The sequence below is a fragment of the Odontesthes bonariensis genome, chromosome 6, assembly GCF_027942865.1.
Source record: "Odontesthes bonariensis isolate fOdoBon6 chromosome 6, fOdoBon6.hap1, whole genome shotgun sequence".
NCBI classification, from domain to species: Eukaryota; Metazoa; Chordata; class Actinopteri; order Atheriniformes; family Atherinopsidae; genus Odontesthes; species Odontesthes bonariensis.
Genome location: NC_134511.1, coordinates 32,337,406 through 32,358,913, shown reverse-complemented (window position 1 = coordinate 32,358,913; position 21,508 = coordinate 32,337,406). Strand labels below are relative to the sequence as shown.

Here is a 21,508-nt window from a genome sequence, read left to right as displayed (position 1 = left end):
GGTATACTCGGCATCTATTGGTGAGAACTCATCCAATCAATGGAGCAGCATTACGTTTTTAGCGTATTAGCAAAATACAATATTACTGTATAATTATAAATGATAGACGGGGACATGTGTAGGACAGAACCGCACTCCAGTGTTTACAAAATAGCAATTAAGAGAAAAGAATCATGTTTCTCTTTTTTAGAATATTTTTTTTTGTTGCTCATATGACAGATTTCTGATTTTGTCACGAACCTTTAACGCAAGGCTTTCAACACGTAAACGGAACTGCATCAAGTTGTCAAATGTGGTCTAAAAGTATGAACTGATTTAAACTTGCATCTTCTACAGGACGCAATATTCCAAGTGGCCAGTTGGGGTCACTGTTTACAAATTGTTGGAGGTCAACGATGAAATTACAGACTTTACAGCACTATTGGTGACTCTTTCAGTGTTTAAAGAAAAAGAAAACATCGCGGTATGTGAGTTTTAACATGCTGAAATCACGTATTTAAATGGTAACAGTAGCTAAAACACGGATGTAGTTAACATCAATGAATATATTTTCCCATTATGTAGGAACAACACCTGCAAGTCAAATGGGAGCATCCTCCTGCTCCCACAACACAAATCAATGTACTCACAGGAATAACAGCCTTGAGTTTGTAAGCCACTGAATAAGAACTGTGTTTTCATGTGCACATTTCTTCTGTAGCAAAAACACCCATTTAACCACGCAAAATATACGTAGGTCAGTTATTTGATCATCTAAATGTGTTTGTGTAAATTGTTTTTAACTTGCCAAGTAGCTGTAAAATGCATTATTCCCAGAGATTTATTGCAGAGAAGATTTTGGATTGAACACGGAAACATCTGTTGTAACCCAGTGCTGGGATGACTGTTGTATTTGAATGAAGCATGACTTCTGAAATAACATCGTTATCAAAAAAACTGACATGGTTGTGAGTAACCCATTGTTTATGTTTATTGCTAGAACGTTCAACCCGGAATATGACAACTGTGCACGAGTGAAAATCCATTCCAAATCATATTTCTACAGGAATAAATATGACCCCAAGAAGATGAGATTCATCACACTGATTTTATAGTCACCAGTCAATTTATCAACAATATCAGAGCAGTGTTGGGTTGACTTTAAGCAACCCAACACTGTTTGTGATGCGAGGGTAAAACGATTTTCTCTACAAAGTCATGTCCTTTGGCAATTTCCTTTTAAATTCGCACACACTTTTCAGAGTTGCATTTGAACCTAACTTTAGAATAAGAGAAACATATTGCTGATATTCATGAGGCAGCAAGTGACTGGCTGAAGGGAAAGAAAAGTGCAGTCAATTCTTCATGTTTACACCACTGCAAAGGGGAAGTGCAGCTGCAGGACCGGGGCTGAGCGGGATGGAAGGGAAGGGGTTGCAGAAAGGCACAGAGTGGGTTTCCTCCATCTTGTCTTCACATCTGCAGGCTGAACTGGAAAGAATTGGTGCTCCATTTGCTTGTGTCACAGTTGAGCAAATTGCGTTCTGTGAAGCTAACATTTCCTTCCGCGTCTATTAGGATTATTGTATTGGTCCTGAATGGGCAGACGGACAAAACACAATAAATAACATTAATACGGCAGAGGTAATAATAAACACAGCTAAAACCATTTAAATTAAATTTTTTTTGACCAAAGATTTGAAGAATGAGTAGGTAGCGGTAAATCTTGCTAAATGATGCTTTGATGGCACTTATAAAGACATTCCACTGATGTACTGGCTGCAGGAGTCTGTATCCATGAACCCACTGTACCATAACAACACAGATGAACCCATTCCATTTTCTTACTGTGGAGGACTGATTACACTGGGGATTACTATGTTCTAACAAGGATCTGATCTTGAAGCACAGCAATGCTGTCAGTTCGGGGACAAACAGTAGGAGATCTGAACAAAAAAACAAAAAAAAACATTCGCCATGGATGGGAGAAACTGACCTTGTACCATAATGAGGGGAGCGAACACAAACGGCTGACAAAGCCTGGATCATAGACTTGTCGTAACCATCACCCTGAGTCTCCTGAATTGGATCAGGTGTGTTCCTGTAAAACAAACACACAGCAGACCTCTTGAGGAAGCGGTTCACTTTTCTGCTCATCAACTTTCTTTCTGTTCCCTCACTTTCACCCAAATATCTGTTTCAACAATGTAGATACTAAGATGACTCTTATCAAACACAATGTTAAGGTGATGCAGCATTGTTTCTCCATTACATACAAAGTTTGGCACTTTGAAGAAAAAATATATTCATAACTTGTAGAGTCTCTGCAGGTTTACTGGCCAACAGTTAATGAGGATTGGAGGAATTTCAGGCCAAATGACAGGTAATTACATACTGAAAGTAAATGTGTTTGTATATAATCTCTACCTGTCTTCTAGCATAAAGCAAAGAGAACCCTAATCAGCAGTTTTTAGGATGACGTGTAATTACGATATGAGTGAATCTGCAGTTGGGAGATCTTCAAGAGTGTGTTCATCACTCACAGTTCCTCATTATTAAGGACGTTGAGCAGCTCTTGCACCAGTCCATCACAGGACAGCGACCGATCATTAACGACGCTACTGAAGTGCCGCTTGCCTTGCAGCATTTTCTTCCATGGAGTATCCAGGAGGGAATTACTTAAGCCATAGATTCCTGCTGAGGGCCAAACGAACAATGCAGACAAATATACACAATAGTAAGCTCTGCTGGTATCCTTTTGTCCTTGGATAAATCAAAGACAATATGAGAGCAATATCAACACAGAAATGTCAGGCTGACATGAACGGGCCAGAGGCCCAGAGGAGAGGTGAATGTGAAATGAACGGTTTCTACAGCAACCACATTAAAACCACAAACCTGGATTTAGACAGATGGGTTCAGGGCTGCCTCTGTTTCCATAGTAACACACAGTGTCTTGTTTGGCTCTAGATGGGACACAGTATAATGGAAAATTAGATATTGGATTTAGATATTAAAACTTGCATATTTCCAGTTATGGATGCTGAGTAAAGTGTAATAATATTTCTACGCTAGTAGAATAAGCATAGGTTCAGTAAAAAATGATCTCCTGAGAGGCCCTCCGGTTCTGAGGGTGAAAGAATATATCAACAGTGCACCCCAAAGTATTTCTTAATGACTATCGTTTCTTTGTAGTCCTGAAAATTAGGAATTAAATAGAACCAAAAAAACAACACAAACCATAACATTATTCTAATATACAATTGGGTAAAATTAAGACTTCAAAATACAAATCAGTGCCACAAACACCTTCGACTGTCACAATGCGAATAAGTTCTGGTGTCAGATATCCTTGCAAAGTCTTCAGTTTGAGGGAATGTATTCTTTGTGAAAGAAGTCTATCCAACATCAAGGGCAACTGTCACAGCTGTGGTACAGGAGACAGAAGAAAAAAAAACATGATGACCAAACCCTTTGAACAAGGCGGCGAATTAACTTTTTGATGTCAATTTATGACAGCCGTATCAGCGGCATCGGTCAGTCTGAAACGTGGCGTAACACTGCTTCAACATCGAAGTTGTAAAGTTAGATCTGCCAAGAAAGGGAGACTAAATGCTGCTGGGTCTGTAGTTCTCGAACTAAGTTTATTGATTAAAAGCCAGAAGACAAATCGAGTAAAGCAGATGTGCTTTAGGTCCTCTCCATATTTGTTACTGAGCACTTTATTAGGATCCGAGTTGAGCCTCCTTTGGCTTTAAAAGCAGGCTCATGACTTTGGGGTCATAGACTTACTGTCATTTAAAAACGTATCCACCATTGTCTTCTGAACTGAGCATGAATTCAACCTTTAGGTTGGCTATTGCATTTTGAAGAATCAAAGAAGGTATATTTTTGTTAAAATTAATTTTATGCAACAAGAAAAAGGCATGCGACACTTCACTGTTTTATTCATTTCAGTTTCATATGATGTAAGTAACTCAAATACTGTAGGTCAAACTAATGAAAGCAGCAATGTTTTAAGCTAAACCTTACTACATCAACACAATGTAGGATGACGATGAATGTCCTAGTGCCTCCATTTTAATGTGCAAAACAGGTCATAAATAGACTAATTAAAATCATCTCATCTAATCTGGTTGGTCAATTTTTCTCTACTTCTTAATCTCAGCAAAACAACGAGGGAACAAAATGACGATGGATTGAAATGAGTAAATCTAGCATAGTGAGTCAGAGTCTTTTTTATTTTCTTATTTTTATTTTTTTTAAGGCAGAGAAATATGTGCCCAAGCAGAGGATTTGAACAACAGACAGGCAGTCTTTCTGACAACAAAAATTCCAAGACTCAATATTGTTTCTTGTCCCTGAACCCTGTTGAACATTATAAATAAACAACAACACTGTCTGTGTGTCCATGGTTGTAATGAACACAGCAGCACGAGACAATGCAGACACTGCCTTTCCCAAGAACTGACAGTATCCACTCAATGAGAGCCAGATAGACCTATATAACCTCAGGGGAAACTATAGAATCCGTAAAGCTTTTATTTGTTGTCAGTTCTGCCGTGAGATGACATAATGCTTGAAATATCATTGTGGTTTTGGAACCTGAACTCAATGATATCCGAAAGGCCTGGTGTCCGTGTGTATACTTTGTCCCTGATATAAATCAAATTGCGATGGAAGCTTGTAGAGGATTTGCAGAGAGATGGCTCAATTTCTGTTATTTGAAACTGGCTGGAATATTGAAAGCCCTATCAGCAGTACTGTGGGTTGATTTGGGCTGAGATGAGGAAACAACGGGAGGTTGGGACCACTGGAGGGGGGGAAAAGAGAGAGAGAGAGAGAGAGAGAGAGAGAAGACTCAAAAGGCTTTTTTTTTTTTTTTTTCTCCTCAGATCTCAGGCAGAGAGGCAATCAGTATGCTGGCTGGGACATGTTCTAATGAAGAGTCCTCTATATTGAGCCTGTAGAGCAATTTACCAATTGCCAGCTGTGGTGTAGTAGCCTGGAGATGATTGCATGAGCATTCAGCTCAGAATGTAGATTGGCAATGCTGGTCAGGCTCCTGGGTAAGGACAACATATCCTATGTCATCATCACCCACATCTGTATTACACCCCCATATGCAGACATAAAAGACATGGAATCAGACATTCGGATTTCTTCTTTTTTTAGCTTATCAACTGATGACTTTATGAATGCCAATGTGGGCTAGTCAGCCAGTTAGTCGGCCACCGGGGTGCAGAGTGACGCATCTACACAGCTGTCTGATGACTTATCAAGACATTTGGTAACTTCCCAGAGGGTTTGTCCCAAAAACTTCAGAGATTTCTTCGGATTGCATTGTTTTCCACTATGATGTTGACAGCTACGGATCTAAGGAGAACAGCTTTTCAACTACTTACAGTAGTGCTTTGACATTTGGTTTGGATATTCATATTACTGCCTGGATGTACTGTAATGTGCAACTTCAGTAGTCCATTTCCATTTAATTTCACAAAAGTTTCATGACTTCAGTGCAGCAAGAGCTAATGTGCTGATAAGCAAATCTAAGATGAAGACCAAAGTAAAAAGTTCAATTTCTTCTAAGTAGCTATCAATTTCAGCACTAGCTGCAATGTGTCCTTGAGAGGGCTGCAATCTGACAAACCTACACCGCAGTACATTGACACAGAAGCTTTTGCCTTTGATATTTTCAGAAAAGCAAACATTTGATCTTTCTTGAGGGGAAAAGTTTAAATATTTGAACACAAGCACAGGAAACTTGGCTTTTTCAATAATTTCTTCATCAAAATATCAGCAGATTTAATATACTTCAAAGAAAAAGGGGAGCACACATTTGGTCTAAGATGCAGGTATTACCTAGCCTGGGCGAAAGCCGACTGTTGACTCCGTCAAACAGTCTGGAAAACCCCAAGAGGAATCCGTTTCCATGGAGGGTGGGACCTTACTCAGCAACTTAAATTCATTGGAGTTCTCTTAACCAATCAGTAATGTTTAGAAAGGACGTAGGTTATGCGCCGAGGTTCATGCTTACTCTCGCGAGGCTCTAGCCCGCGAATCACGCTTCCCACATCCGCTTTCATTATACCGGTATCATTTGATAAATCAAAATTTTCCCAAAGCCAGTTGGAAGGAGAGCTACGACATCCTTGCCACTAACAAAATTGACGAGGTATTCCTCTTGCTCTTGTTTTAATTGTGTAATGCTCTCCAGAGTTGAGACAACTTCATGGATAGCTTCTAGCGTTCTTCCGTCGCCATGTTTATTTCCGCTGCGGTTAAACTACAATTATATGGACTACAATGGACTCCGCGCGTGAGTTCTGCGTCACCACTCGCAACTGTTTGCTGATTGGCAAAACACTGAGCGAACCGAGGTAGGGGGATTTGGCCAGACTATGTGCGGAGCCAAAATCTTTGGGCGGAAGTACGTAGGATGGCGTCGCCAGGCTAGGTATTACCCCATGGTGCAGAAACAATGTCTTGCGTGTTCTGCATGACTCTCCATCAGTCTCCGACATTAGCTTGCCGAAACGACTGAATTGGAAGTAGCCCCCGCGCCTTGATACATATTTGCAGTCAACTGGTGTAAGATTCCTCTTACACAGGAAAAGTATATGTAAAATAATTTGGAGACCTTTTACAATTAGAAAAAGACTGAATATGTATGGCTTGTTTGGAAGAACTGCCAGGAGAAAGCTCTTATCTTTAAAAACAACATAAACACAGCTTAGATTTACAAAGTTTCTCCGGACTGAACCGCAAGACTTCTGGAATAAAGTCCTTTGGAAAGAGGAGGATATGTTTGGTCACAATGCACAGCAGTGTGTTTGTAGTGATATGCTGTGTTTGGGTTTTACTAAACACCTGATACCAGCTGTCAAGCACGGTGGTAGAGGGGTCATGATTTGGGCTCGTTTCACGACTATAGGACCTGCAAACCTGAGATGACCATGAACATCTATTTATACCAATGTACTCTCATGTCAAATGTGAGGCCATCCGTCTGACAAGTAAACCTTGGTTGCAGTTGGGACATAAACTAACAATGATCCCAGACACAGCAGGAAACCCACAACAGAGTGGTAGAGGAAAGAATCAAGGTGTTGCAATGATCCATTAAGAGAGCTGTACACAAACAAATATCTGCAAATCTCAGTGAGCTGAAGTATTGTTGTAAAGAAGAGTGGGCCAATTTTCCTTCACAATGATGTGCACGACTTAGAACATCACACAGAAAGGGACTGTTTATTTATCTCTGCTAAAGGTGGTTCTACAAGCTAATAACTCATGGGGTGTAGAGGGTTTTTTTTGTCCCCTATTCGAATGACTCAACAGTATATTATGTCAGGTGTTTTTGTTCATCTAGGGTTATATTTACTCAATTTTAAAACCTGGACCTGATAATCTTTTTAAAACATGTACTCATACATGAAAACTCTGAATTGAATGAGGCTGTTTTACTTTTTCGTATGAGTGTATAAAGGAAAAAGATTCCAGTGGGTTTTAGATCTTCAGTCTGATAACAAAATATGACCCTATCCTAACAGTTCCGAAGATTAAATTAACTGCGTTTAAAAATGTTGTGTTAATTTTTAGGCATCTGGATTCACTCAGCGAATAATACAGAGAAATTTACTGATATTCTATCCAGGACAAGCTAATGGTCTGTTCTATTTCAAGAGAAAGTCATTTCCCAAAACTTAATATTACAAACTTTTGGGAACAAAACTCATCGTTGAGTTTCTTTGAAATACTGAGAGTTCATCTGTCACAGATACTTTGGAATGTGTATCTGCAGCTCCGCAGCGTTTCTTTTTCAGCTCAAACAGGCATCTGCCAAGTAATACAACACTCAGTTTAAGGCCATAAGACTAAACCCTCTTCTAAAACAGCAACACACACATGCAGACTGACAGAGTGCAATAACGGAGTCATCTGATTTCTTGACTAGTCTCTGGGCAATGACTTTAAAGCAAGAGTAACTTAAAATGGGATCGAAACTCAAAGTTGTGTAAAAGTTATATGGAGCCTAGAGTGCAACTGCAGAGACCATCCAACATCAGAATTTGAATATATATGGCTTTTGCTCCTGGACAGTAGAACATTCTGGGAACTACAGGCTGCAACTGACCAAATCACTAATTTATACCAACCAACGTGGTTACAGATGATCAATCAAGGTTGTATTAGCCAAAAAAAGCATTTCAAATCAAACTAAAGACAAACGACAACCACACAGAAATATTCAGTATACCCAGTTCCTGAGCCTGATTACATAGGAGAGAAAGGTTTTACTCTGAGTGCCATAAAAATGGTACACACATCCTGTCCCCCACTGCCAACATATCATAAATAACCTCTCCAGTTACAGACAAATGACAAACCTCTAATTGTAATGGAGAGCTACCCTCTATTCACCAGATGTAGTTATTGATTTGGAAAGAAACTAGATGCCTCATTTCCTCAGCGCTGCTGGACATACTACAGTGGAAAACAAGTTTGATGGTAATGACGGTGTCTTTTAAAAAGATGAAGGCTTGCTTTTCGCCGCTGTCTGTCATCTCTATCTGCAGTGACAGCAGCGGCCATCAGATAGATGTCTGAGGGACAACATATATGCTGCGTTTTCACAACAAAAGGCTCCATTGACTGATTTTAGCCCCGGATAACAGTCAAAGCAGCAAACACAAAAGGGATTCTTTACAACAAAACCATGTAGTCTTTCACTTTGTGGTTTCTCGTGTGTGTCAGGTGGTACCCGGACAATTACAGCTAGAGCAACGACATTTCCCCATCCCAAAAGCCTCATCCTATCAAAAACTTCAATAAATGTATAAAATATCACAGCAGTTAATACATGTAGTTAAAAAAAGTAGCTGCAACTGCAGTAATTAAACTACTTCATTCCTGCAGATGTAATGAAACACTATGCTTACAATGGGGACCCTTGTAGGAACTGTATTTTAGTTTCAGCCTCTGAATCCATCCACTCACTCTATAAACTTATTTGATCCTATTCAGGGTGGGGAAAGCACGCATGGACAGCTCACCAATCCATCACCGGGCTAACACAGAGATTGAAAGCCACGCAAACATTTACATTCAAATTGCATTGAACTGAGTAATTCTTAATGAGAATTTGCTGTTGACTGGTACAGTTCAATTTCCCTTTGGGATTAATAGAGTGTCTTTAAACAAGGCTATTACAGTGGACAGGAATGACCTCTTCTGGTGCCTATTGCAGCAGAAAGCTCCAACACAAGACACTTGCTGTGTAATTGCTTTGTTGAGTAGAGGGTGTGCAGTGTTGTCCATTACACTTAGCAGCATGTGCAATATTCTCCTGTCTAAAATAAGCTCCAGAACAATCCCCCTGCACAGTGCTAGCTTTCTTTATCAGTTTTTCTGAGTCACTAGCTCTGAAGCTATTGCCCCAACAGATGGCAGCAAATGAAAATGCACTTCTTAATATATTATCATCATTTATTACATCTCATCATTATCCTGAAATGCATGTTTGGAGCATCCTGAGAAAACCCACATGGCACAGGGAGAACATGGAAACTGTACAAAGACAGGGCCTTGGTAAGGTTTGGCCAGGAATGTTTTTATTTTTATTTTTTTAATTATTGAGTGTTTGCATCATCTGAGCTCCAAAATTCAAAAGTAAAAACGTTCCAGTAGGTTACGCAGTAAAAAGGTCAGATTTACTAGTGCTTCCAGACAAACACAAACCCCATTTTTTGGGTTAAGAAATTAGTGTTGGACTAACTACCGAGCCGTTTTTGTGCCTGGTCTTTTTGCATATGTAATCACAGTCTGGTAGTTTCCATTCTACATCACAAATTTTGGGGAGAGGAGCAATTACTAGCAAACAAACAAACAAAAAAAGGTTTATGCATAAATGTCCCATTAAGTTAAAAGGTTTTCGTCTAGTAACATTAAAAATGAAAACGCCAATTTTATCTTAGGCTGAATGAGACTGCTTTTACTTTTCCATCTATCAAACTAATACTAATCAAAAGTACTATTCAGCCATGTAAAAACAATGCTGTCACTTTATTATAATGTCCTCTTCAGCTCAGTTAAAGCCTTAAATATATAGAGTTACATTATGTGCACAGCCTTAAAGGCAATTTTCAAGAGCCTACTGGGTTCTCATTTTAATTCAGTCAACTGGAAATTAAGAGGCGGAACTTTTTTTAACCAGTCAGCTTAAAAAGCTGCAGCTAATAAAATCTGCCACAGACAAATGACAACAGTTTGCTACAACTTCAGCTGGCAAAACCAACAGTTTATCAGCAGCTTATCCAATGAAGAAGTAGACGGCTTACACACATAGAGCAATGAGTATGCTCACCTCTGAATCCCCCCTGATGAGCATCATATTTTTCCTGCTTTTTTTTTCCTGCCTCAAAGGATGGCCAAGACACAGCACATCATTCTCTGGCCTATAGTCATTGCCCTTTTGGGATGGGTTCAGTTAGGTTTAGGCATGAGACATGATGAGTAAGGATGAGTCAGCCACATCCAGAATAAAGCAGGTCATGCCATTCTTAAGCCACCTAAGGTCGGTTTCCCCTAAATAACAACAAAAAAAAACTGACCTTTAATACTTTAGTTATATTATATATTCTAATATGATATTTTATGGATGAACTAAATAGGAAAGTTGAAATGTAAAATATGTTGCCAGAGTGGTAAATGATAATGACATTGCCGGCTGTTAGAGGAGACAGAAAAACAAATGATCTCCCATAGAAAGGTGAGGAAATCATTTTAATGTATGGAGTAAGAAATAAAATTCGAAAATGCTTAAATATGTAGAAGTTGCTGCCTCATCTTTTAGTCTGTGGACCAATACTCATGAGAAATTAGCACCTATCCTGTTGCTTACTGCAGAGCAATCATTACTCCTTAAAGTCAAGCGGCAGATGTTGTGCAAATACTACTGGCCAATTTTTGGGTAAAATAAAAATGGGTTACAAGTCCCAGTTTAAAAATACAATGTAATTTATCCCTGCTGAACTGGCCACCTAAAAACTAACATATCCATATCTGCAGGCATCACTGCGCAATCGCTATAATCCATCATAATGGAGTGTGATGATTAGCTTTCATTTCTAAAATTGATAGCTTTTCCCCAACACTCTGCTCCTCCTTGCAAGGCATACATTTTGCTTGGGGTGTGCATTTCAATCCAATTTCCAACCTCTTCCCGTCAGACAACATGACCCGTGACTATGCCAGTAATCTACAGGGAGTTCCACCCTTACAACTATTTCAGTGTGCACTGATCTCACGATGATTTTTCTCACTTAAAGGCATGGTTGGTAATCCTGTTCAGAAACACATTTACACACATACTGGGTGAAATGGTCCGTCTGTCCTGAGAGAAATCTATACAAGATGTATTTAGAAAAAGGGACAAAAATAATCAGACCTCTGTGGCAGCTGCAGGACTGAGAAAAAGCTGACCAATCCGAGATCAGCGTCCCGCTGATCTCGGATTGGAGCGCCTACAAAAACCAATCAGATGCCTCTGCTTTCTGCCTACGCCCCCCTCTGTCGGCTCCCTGCTCCGTGTGCGCATGCGGTTCTACCGGCTTTGGATGAAGCACTGACGGAATGGGGAGGGGGGGGTGGAGCTTAGAGGAGGGGACACTTTCGAATCTTGCTAGCTCTCTTGCTAGCTCTCTAGGATTACCTACCATAGCTTTAAGTGTTTTTTTTTTTATTTCAGTCTTGTCAAGCTGGGGATGAAGACAAGAAGGAAGGAAAAAAAAAAAAAGAAAACCATTTATAATTTCCAATGGAGTGTAGATATTCTGTGTCTAAAACCCCAACGTATGAACAGGCATTCCTTTAGAATTTAAACCAAAGTGTTCACAGCCCATTATCTGATTTCTCTCCGATCCCCACTTTATCTCGACAATCGCACAACGACAAACATATAGTGGGAAAATGTGAGCTTCACTGTCTTGCCCACAGACGCTCTGGGGATTGAACTGCCAACACTCCAATTGGAAGACGGCCGCTCCGTTTGGTAGAGCAGCTTAAAAGATCTCAGTATAAACATGCATGTCTCTTTGACTCAGGTGTGTCAGTGGACTTGACACTTAAACAGATTCCCCACACCTTCCACTCACCTGAAATCTGCTGTGATGAGATTGAAGCCGTTGTACAGGTGGCCTTCTGCAGACACCTTCTTAAGGTAGGAATAACTGTCTATATCCTTATCTACAAGGTAGTTTGGTACTAGAAACCCTGCAAATCAGCAAAAGAAAAAAAAGAAAGGTTCTTGAAATGCACTGAAATGAATCAAATTAAACAGTTATAAGTAAAACTACTAAAGTATGTGCACTTTAATAGCACATAAGATTTTACAAGTTAGATTTTATCAACTTATTCAATAAATCTGAGATGGAATCAACATCCAGGACACCCGATAGTAGGTTTGCAATGTAACAAGAGAAATGTTTATCAGTGATTGCACTTCATTGTGCTGACTTTTTTACGGCTCGCTTACCTCGTCCTTGTGCATCAGGGTTCGGGCGTCCTTCCATGAAGTTGGTAATCGCAGCCAGCTTACCCCTCTTGCTGATCCCAAGCCATGATCCACCTTCCTTGCCATACTCCAGGTCCAGGCCTGATAAAAAAAATAAATAAATAAAAAATTGATTTAATTCAAAGAACTATGTCCTTTGTCATTAATTAAACTGTTAATTGGTAGTATTGAGGTTTTAATATTATACATATTTATGCATTGTGCTTATGCAGAGTTGATACACTCCTTTCTGAAGAGAACAAGCACTGATCCCACGGTGTGAAAGGTCAAAACAGGAAAGACACTAAGTTGAGTATAGCGAGAAACTGCTACATGCTTACAGAGGGAGTCAAAACCGGTGGGATGAAGCCTACAGTGGAAAAGTATTAGACACAGGGAGATAGGGAGGAGTTTTCCCACACGGGGAGAAGACATCTGAATGGAGCAGAGATGGGTTGCAAGGCTGATATCGGACCAAAAGAGTTACCCTTTTTCTGATCAGACTGCCTGGCAGCAAGTGGTCCACAGCCCTGAGTAACTTGATCCATTTAATAAATTCTGAGCTAGACTTGGAGTTTGCATATCTTCTCTCAGAAAAACGAACACGACCGTAGGCTTTACAAAAGCAAGCAGATAAATCAACATCTAGGGAAAATAGTTGATTAATTCGTATAAAAGTGATATTCATTAGCCCCTTTCACACTGCGACCCGCTACCTTAGCGGGTCCAAATTGCACCTTCGACCCGCGTTGAGCAATGTGAACGCTTGGCGTGTTAGGTGACCCGTGTCGCCTGAAGCAGAGTTCAGGGGGCGTTGCCTAGTGGCAGAGCGTCACACGAAACACAGAAAATGCTGGGCGTGTACAATGACGTAGGCACAAGCCATGCGTCGGAGGTAGGGTTCAATACACCTTGAGGACTCGTTTCTGCAATTGTATATGCAGTTCATGGAGATGTTATTTTACGGGGTGTGGATGGTTACAACGTGGGATGCCGCCGAAGAACATATGCGGAGAATACAAGAGCACTATAGTCCCCGAAATGTGGCGGTAAATAACGTCCTCTGCTCGGAGGCTGAGGAGCTCGCGGACCTCCTTGTCTCCCCAGTTGTTGGCCATATTAAAAAATGTCTCGAACTTGATGTAGGCTAAAACAGAGTAAAACTTGTCCTCACCTGTCGCTGTTGTTCTGAATCAGCTGTCCATTCTGTCTTTTAAACTCCTCACGTCACGCCACGCCCACGTCCGACCCGCGTCGATTGCGTTCACACCAAGCTCGGCAAAAAGACTAGGGTCCGACACGGGTCGAAAGGCGAGTCGAATTGACGCGGCAGCCCGGGTCGGCAGTGTGAACGCAACAGCGGACACGCTAAATTCGCGGATTAAATGCGGGTTATTCGTCAGTGTGAAAGGGGCTAAAGGCTGAGTTATACTTCTTTTAACTGCCCTTGCGCTTGCGCATATGTTAATGGCTCGAGACGTTTATACTTCATTTTGCTTTGTCGGCGTTTGCGTGTGCTGCGTGGCGATTCACCGCCAGGACAGTAGGTGGAGTAGCGGGTTTTTCAATGACAAGCCTACTATGATGAAAGGAAATTCACCGCCAGGAGCTGTTTGGCAAGTCTCTCTTCCATAGATTCATGCTTCTTCTTCTTCTTGTAAATAGCCGGTATTTTGTCAGATTTTCAACACCTTGGGGGTCTAAACGACTACTTTCTCGCCTGAAAATGTTTCAAATGTTGCTAAAGTTATATATTTACAGAGTTTAGCCTATAGCTTAAGGGAAATAAGCTTTTCAGGCCGGCTGATTTCGGCTCGGGCAGGAGTGAAGTGCACTGTGTGTAAACGCTCTGCATACTGTCAGATCGATCAAGTAGTAGGCGGTTTCGACCACAGCCAGTGGCTTGCGCTTGCGTCTTGCGTGAAGTTTAGAAAATTGAGGTGACACACGCAAGCACGCAAGGGGGGGCTTGCAACCGCGCAAGGGCTTGCGTTGCGGCTTGCGTCTTGCCTTGCGTTACCGACTATAAACCAGGCTTAATCTGTTGACATGTGGGGGTTATAAAACATTTTTTTAAGAGAAGTTTTAATCTTGTTAATTATTAGCAGACCCTTATAAACACACGTATTCCCTTTTCCATTTACAGCTTTTTCACACAACAGCAGGCACTACCTTTATATATAGCCTTGGCAGCAGTTAAATGATATTCAGTCCATCATTAAGTTGGTCACTTTCCTTTCTGAATTTTTCTTCTTTACATGACCCAAAAAAAAAAGAAGAAGAAAAAGGGGTGCATGTCTGCTGCACTTCCTGCTGATCAATAAAGACAGTAAGCAAGAGAGCCAAATGGTCTTAATCCTCTGGGGGTGGACAGAAATCCATCCTTATCCCACAGGGGGATATTGTTTACTTTTCTTCTGTGTCTCCTTTAGGGACCTGCTGCTGCCCTCCACCCCATACTTGCCCCCTCCGCCCTAGCCCTGCAGACAAGGCAGGGCCATTTATTCCCGCCACATCGCATAAAAACAGCCATCTATAAGGGACCCACTAGCGGAGTCCTGACCCCTCCATTACAGAGGCGAGAGGAGACTGATGAACAACAAGGCCCTATCTGCGTTTTCCTCCTGCACTACAAAAAAAATTAATAAATAAATTAAAAAAAAAAAAAAAGAATGATTGATTTCCTTCGCTTGGCTATTACATGAATTGGGCGCCTGTCAATTAAATGTAGTTTTTCTGTGGGTGACGGATTAGAGGAAAAGTGGATTCTGAGGGGAAAGAGACAGATTTTTCCTTCAAACACTGATAAAAAGCTCACATCTGCAGTGTTCTCACATAATCATCAAGATACAGCAAATTTGCTCCTCAAAAAAGGCAAATCTATCCAGTTGGAAAACACAGGCGTTTGTAACCTTAGTGGGAATTATCTGCTTAAAAACCAACGCAACAGCTTATTCATTCATTTTGTTGCTATTCAAGGCATCAGGAGTTACTGGGGTGTTACAGTGGGAGTGAGGAGCTCGACTGGGGTTTTCTGACGACCCAACTTACCACTGAGGATCTCGCTGTTGCTCCCCCAGAAGTCAGCAGCTTTGGATGGCCTGTTGTACAGCTCATCTCTATTTGCAGCCAAAATTAGCCTGAAGAGTTGGATAAAGAGGATGAAGAAGGCCTTTTGTTACATGTAATCATGCAGTGAGTTTCAGTTACTCCTACCTGACATGAATCTAAAACGCTCTTAGCTCCACAGCTCCCTGTTGTCTGGTAAACTCTTGTAATTGGTAAATGCAGTGCAATAAATCACCCAATGACAAATATTCATCCAAGAAAAACAAAAAAACAAACAAAAAAAAAACTAGCACTTTGCAATCCGTGTCCTTTATGGTGAGGGTGGAAGGTGCTTTTTTTTATTGGGGTGGGGGGTGTCACGATTTGTGATTTAAACATTTCAAGCAACTTTTCAAGTTGATTAAGTGTCCTCAGATGAGTCGAGGAACCTTCAACATAAGCTTTTTTTAATCTCAAACTGACAGGAAGCAAAGGATTAAAAAAAATAAATAAATAAATAAAATATTCAGGCTCCGTTAATGAAGACCAAATATGTAAGAAGCAAAAGGAATGTGACAGACATAAGAACAAGCCAGGAAAGAAGTTAAAGACCAGCTGTCTTTTCAGAAATATTTTAGACTAATGTTTCTGTTGTGCAAGCACAACACAGCAGCTTGGAGCATTTTGAATTTCACATTTTCTTTACTTCTCCTATCTACTTCTGTTCTTCATAACATACAATACAGTTTCAGATATTTAAAAAAATCTCAACAAAAAGGTGATAATATCAGATAATCCATCTTGAATACTTCCATTTATTCAAAAAGTCTAAGTTTTGGGTGGGAACGTGTCACTCTGGCAGCAGCGGTGATTCCGTCAATATTTACACAGAGCTTCTTAGTGTGGGAAGGTACACAATATCCAGGGGGGTTAATGTAGTTTGAAATAACAGATTTATTTGTAAATCATCTCATCTACATCTCATTTCGCAAAGCTGCGAGCCACATGTAAATAACCTCTGCTGATGTTTTATGCCATTCTAAATTTGTATTTACTGTGGTGGCAAGGCTACAACAAACATTTACCACTACAAACAAGAGTGCAGAGCCTAAACAAGAGTGTGACCTGACTTACAATAAATCCCCTGAAATATGACGGATACAGCGTGTCTGTCAGTTAAGCGCTGCACTGTACTGTGACCTGTATTACTATTCAGAGTAAGTCACTGAGTAATGATGCCATTATGTTCACAGCCATTAACAAAGAGAGACTACATTTTGACATGTAGTTAATGGCACACCAGCCATTAGATTCAACATGCCTTTATTAGCAGGTCACTACTGTCAGTAACCCAACGTCACTAAGTGGCTGTACATCCTCTATTCACCAACATTTACAGAGCAACACACATGAATTTAATCCAGCTCATTTGTCCTATTCTGCAGGTTTGAAAAAATAAATAAGTAAATATTATTCCCCTGCTTGGAGGGAAGATTAACCTCTATTCTACCATGTGATTTCTGTAAACATGCATTTGCATTTAAGCATCAAATTATAAAGTTGTTTTTATGCTTTTTTTTGCCAATATAACATACTTAACCTTTTCATAATTTAACAAACATTCTCTTGTGACACTGCAAAACACACAAGCCAGAAGGACAAATGCAATTTACTGACCTCTACATTAGGTCTATGTTCCCTCTGTGCTTGGCTATGCCCCCCCCCCCCCTTATTAATCTTTCAGGATGGGAGCCTTTAATGAGCAAACAACTAAGCCAAACTGTCCGGATAGGGGTTGACCTTGGTGTATCAAAGGCTAATGATGGCCTTCTCCCATGGCACTCTGTGAGCCCCCACTGTTCTTGAAAACATAGCTAACACTAATGATGCTACTCAGGACAGAGCATCTGCTGTCAGATCCTGAGGGGCAGATCCCATGCAAACATCTCAGATCACAGTGACAGTCAGCCAGCTGCATCATGTAGGAGGTGTGGTGAGAAGCAGAGAAGTACAAAAGCTAATCAACATTCAGCTAGGATGTTTCCCACCCATTCAACGAACACAGCTTGTGAAACAGGCCTTAGAATTTTGGTGAGCATTTGACGAGCCATCTCTGAGGCAGGAAATGTAGAGGTCCAAAACTCGTTCTTAGTCGTTTCACTGATGTCAATGCTCATTTATAAAAAGGAATTTTGAGTTTTGGACCTCTACATTTCCTGCCTCAGAGATAAAAAAAAAACAAAAAACAATATAATTTGTTGCAGTGCATTTTTTTTTTTTTTGTTAACAGAAATCACATGGTAGAATAGAGGTTAATCTTCCCTCCAATCAAGGGAATAATAATATTGTCTACAGTTAAATTATATTCATACAGCACCAAATAACAGCAAATTACATATCAAGGCACTTCAAAGATAAAGCCTAAAACAAGCCAATAATAATTAAATTCATTGTAACAGTCATAATCCAATCAAATCAAATTCATTCAAATCCAAACTAGTGCAATTCATACAATGCCAATTCAATAAAAGTTGCCTCAAAACTAGAAACTTCTAGAAGAGAAGGCAGAGAAAAAAAACAACAACAACTTTCTTCTTCTTCTTCTTCTTCTTCTTCAGGGCATTGAAAAGATTCTCAGTGGAGTTAAGCTCTGCAGTCTTCTTTAATTGAAGATCATGTCTCATGCTCCCCGTACTACTCTTCTGCAATGTGAGCTTGGTTAATCCTGGCATTATCATCTTGGAATATTCTCATTCCATGAGGGAAAACCTGGAGTATTTAGTATACTCGGCTGACCTTATTTTTGGGCAAACAATGTAGCTGAATGTAAACCTGACAAACTGAAGGAACCCCACGTCATTTGCTTGGTTCTGTTCAGGTGTTGACATTTTATCTTTGGCCATCCAGTATATGCAGAGGTAAAAAAAAAAAAAAAAAAAAAAAAAAAAAAATCAGATTACAATAATGCTTGGTATATGACTGTGGTTTTCAGCTGAAAACAATTAGGGGGGAAGACAGTGCAAACTAGAAATCAGCTTTTACAGAATAGACATGTCAGCATGTGAGTTATCAGCGAGTCATTAGTGCTGAACATGAAGCCATTTAACTCCTGCAGATAATTTCCTGTCATTTTGCATGGTGAAGGTTTAATATTTGCACTTCAATAACACTTTTCATGGTGTTCCACGGTGTTTCACGGAGTCCACCTGATTCAGTCTTAAAATGCTGAAAATTATTTTTGATTTGCAACACACAAGAACTATTTGCGCAAATACCATCTATTTATAGACTCAACATAACTGCATGAGGACACAGTACGTTTCGCCTTTCCCCCAGGTCGCAGTCCAAGTCAGTACTCATAACACACCTCTGCTGTCCTCTCCTCAGGCAGGGTCGAACTCCATGACGGAAGGACAGAGATGGACTACGCCTGGGCGAAGAGCTCACTCTTGACCTCTGGGGGATTGTAATAAGCTGGGTGTACACATCACACCATAACCCGCACTGACTGCTTGTGGTTCACCAGCCTGTGCTGCCAACTGGAAGAACTTAATATTTACTGCTGGGCAGGGCATACGAAGGCTGCAGAAAGAGCCCAGTGCCCTTACAAAAATGTTAGATTTGAGCAAATGAGGCCTTACTTTCCATTTTGCACTCCAGACAGTTGTAGGAGTACGGCAACATTTATGCCAAAACAGCAGCTCAACATGAGTTTATAAACATGGTTTAAACAATTAAGTGATGCTCACAATGATTAACATTACTACACAGTTTTTCCACTTACTGACATTCATTTAAAGTAACAACTGGATAAGACCTAGATGCCATTCAGCAAGATAGTAATTCAAAGTGTAGAGCTCTTCTGTGCCCTCTGACTTCAGTGCTGGGAAATACGGAAAGATCAATGTTTTTTGTTAGAATATCATATTATCTTATCTCATTTTTACCTATTTCTTGTGTGAGGCAGCTCCCTTGTTTTTGACTTGACTGTATCCAACTGTGGGTATAAGATTGATTAAGATACATTTTCCGCATCTCGCAAGCTTTCTGGCACATAATCTATGTTATGGTACCCGTTTTTTTTTGTTCAATTTTTTACCGTCTAAATTCTAGTGTCCGAGTTATTTTACAAAAAATTTTCACCAGCCTGTCTTCCGATGAGCTAGGTTCTTTGACCAAGAATGTAAGCACTCTACTAGAAATCCTGAAGGCCTTTCTGATGTTAAGTACAAAAAAAATGCCTTCCAATCATGCTTGAATTTCCAGCTCATAAATCTCCAAAAGTTGATTGTAACCGTCTGCAGATGAGTTAAATCAGGCACCTTTTGTCATTGTCAGATTGTAACCTGCAGTAATAAATAAGAACACATTACTTAAAATGACCACAACTGACTTGTTCACTCTTTATGTTCTGTGACATTTACTGATACTGTTGAATGCGTTTCTGCTGGCCATTTCAAAATAAAAATTATAACAAGGAAAAGGTTAGTATGTTACAATACGCTTATGGAGGTATGATATATGGCTGTGCTTTATCATTACTGCCTTGCATACTTTTTGTTTTGAAAGTCTAAACTGGGCATTTCCCTTACCTGTAGGCATTTTTGGATGCAGGCCGGGGGTCAAACTTGAAAAAGATTATACACATGGATGTATATTGGTAAAGGATGACTGACGTTCACTCAGTCCACATCCACCTTCAAAAAGCAGTCATATCTGAGAAAAAGAAGCAGATGAACAGCACCAGTGTTTAGAGCTGTAAATGTGTGATGTGCAAGCATTGCGGAAGCACTGTGACTGCACAAAGACTTTTTTTTTTTTTTTTTTTTTTAAATGGATCAAAACATCTTTAACTACATTGATTATTTTCGTACTTACAGGGAACATTTGGCTGCAGGACAAACAAATGAACAATCCAGAGTGCATGCTGTATGTGCCCCCTGGGAACAAGACCTGCGTTCAGAATGGCACGCTTTACACATCATGGCATAAACATTTATAACCTTCAACATACTGTTAAAACATGGAGTACAAAGGTAGCAATCGTGTGACTGTAAACTCAGCCAAGACTTACAACGTCATTTCACGATGTGATCAACAGGGCACCTATTGGGCACCTGTTACTAGCAAGCTGATAGGCTGCAACAACTTCTGAGATAATTAGCATTGTTGAATAACACGGAAAGCTAGCACTATTTGCCATTTTTGCTTCATAATGAAACAGTCCAATAGCGTATTCTCTGCTGAATACAAACGTGGCTGCTAACAAACTAACCTTGGCGACCAGACACATATTAGGCAATTGTATAACATGGTTTGTTGTAATGCTGCTTTCGGCATAACATAACCTAAGCTATAACTGGCTAACATTAGCATGCTTACAAGTGACAGAGCAACAAAACCAGAGAACTTTAGCTACCTACCTACATTTAGCTGACAGCGACACAACGGCGGCAAATAATATTTGTTCAGGCGAATTGTGTGTCACCCATCTTGTACACAATTCACTGCTACGCACTGTCAGGTTGTACTCACTGTCCCTTTACAATCGTAGTTGACAACTAAAGGGAAGTACTCACAAAGAGTGACCTCGATTTGTGTTTCAGTCGTGTCAAGCGCCTCACCAACCAACGATCTTTCTTTGTGAATTACACCTAACCCCGTCCATCCTGGCACTGTAAACAGCCAAAACGAGTGCACAGCCGTGCACGGCTTAGAGGTTCGATGCGATTGGTCGCTACAAGAAGCAACCAAGTTCATTGTAAACAGGAACAATGCAACTTCCGGTTGAATATACTCTTCTTCAAAATAAAGACAAACTTTTGGCTGAACCACAAAAAAAGATTCACTCGTGTAGTGTTATCGTGACAACTTTTTAGTTGAAAATATTTACCACAGCTCATCTTTTTATTTATGTTAACTTCATAA

At 40.2% G+C, this 21,508-nt stretch overlaps 1 protein-coding gene across 6 annotated transcripts; it reads right to left on the bottom strand.

The window, feature by feature from the left end:
• Positions 1 to 945: 945 nt before the first annotated feature.
• tango2 (transport and golgi organization 2 homolog (Drosophila)) lies at positions 946 to 21,220 on the bottom strand. Of its 6 annotated transcripts, none has more exons than XM_075468349.1 (10): positions 21,160 to 21,220; positions 20,459 to 20,533; positions 20,173 to 20,296; positions 15,584 to 15,672; positions 12,515 to 12,634; positions 12,135 to 12,252; positions 2,878 to 2,945; positions 2,523 to 2,676; positions 1,976 to 2,080; positions 946 to 1,573 (listed from the first exon to the last, which is right to left on the bottom strand). In XM_075468349.1, the coding sequence occupies exons 3-10, from the start codon at positions 20,226 to 20,228 to the stop codon at positions 1,453 to 1,455; spliced, it is 831 nt and encodes a 276-aa protein (XP_075324464.1). In that variant the 5' UTR covers positions 20,229 to 20,296; positions 20,459 to 20,533; positions 21,160 to 21,220; the 3' UTR covers positions 946 to 1,452. The 6 variants fall into 6 exon arrangements, with proteins under 6 accessions (XP_075324464.1, XP_075324462.1, XP_075324467.1 ...); XM_075468347.1 differs by lacking the exon at positions 21,160 to 21,220 and adding an exon at positions 21,004 to 21,152; XM_075468352.1 differs by lacking the exon at positions 21,160 to 21,220 and adding an exon at positions 21,004 to 21,152 and having other exon boundaries at positions 2,523 to 2,673.
• Positions 21,221 to 21,508: the final 288 nt, after the last annotated feature.

Bases quoted from the DNA above. Each gene is read 5' to 3' on its own strand.
- tango2 (XM_075468349.1), bottom strand. From the start codon at position 20,228: ATGTGTATAATCTTTTTCAAGTTTGACCCCCGGCCTGCATCCAAAAAT. The intron at 15,673-20,172 runs GTAAGGGAAATG...CCAACTCTTCAG, and splicing joins GCATCCAAAAATGCCTACAG to GCTAATTTTGGCTGCAAATA. The intron at 12,253-12,514 runs GTAAGCGAGCCG...GCTGATTTGCAG, and splicing joins CCCTGATGCACAAGGACGAG to GGTTTCTAGTACCAAACTAC.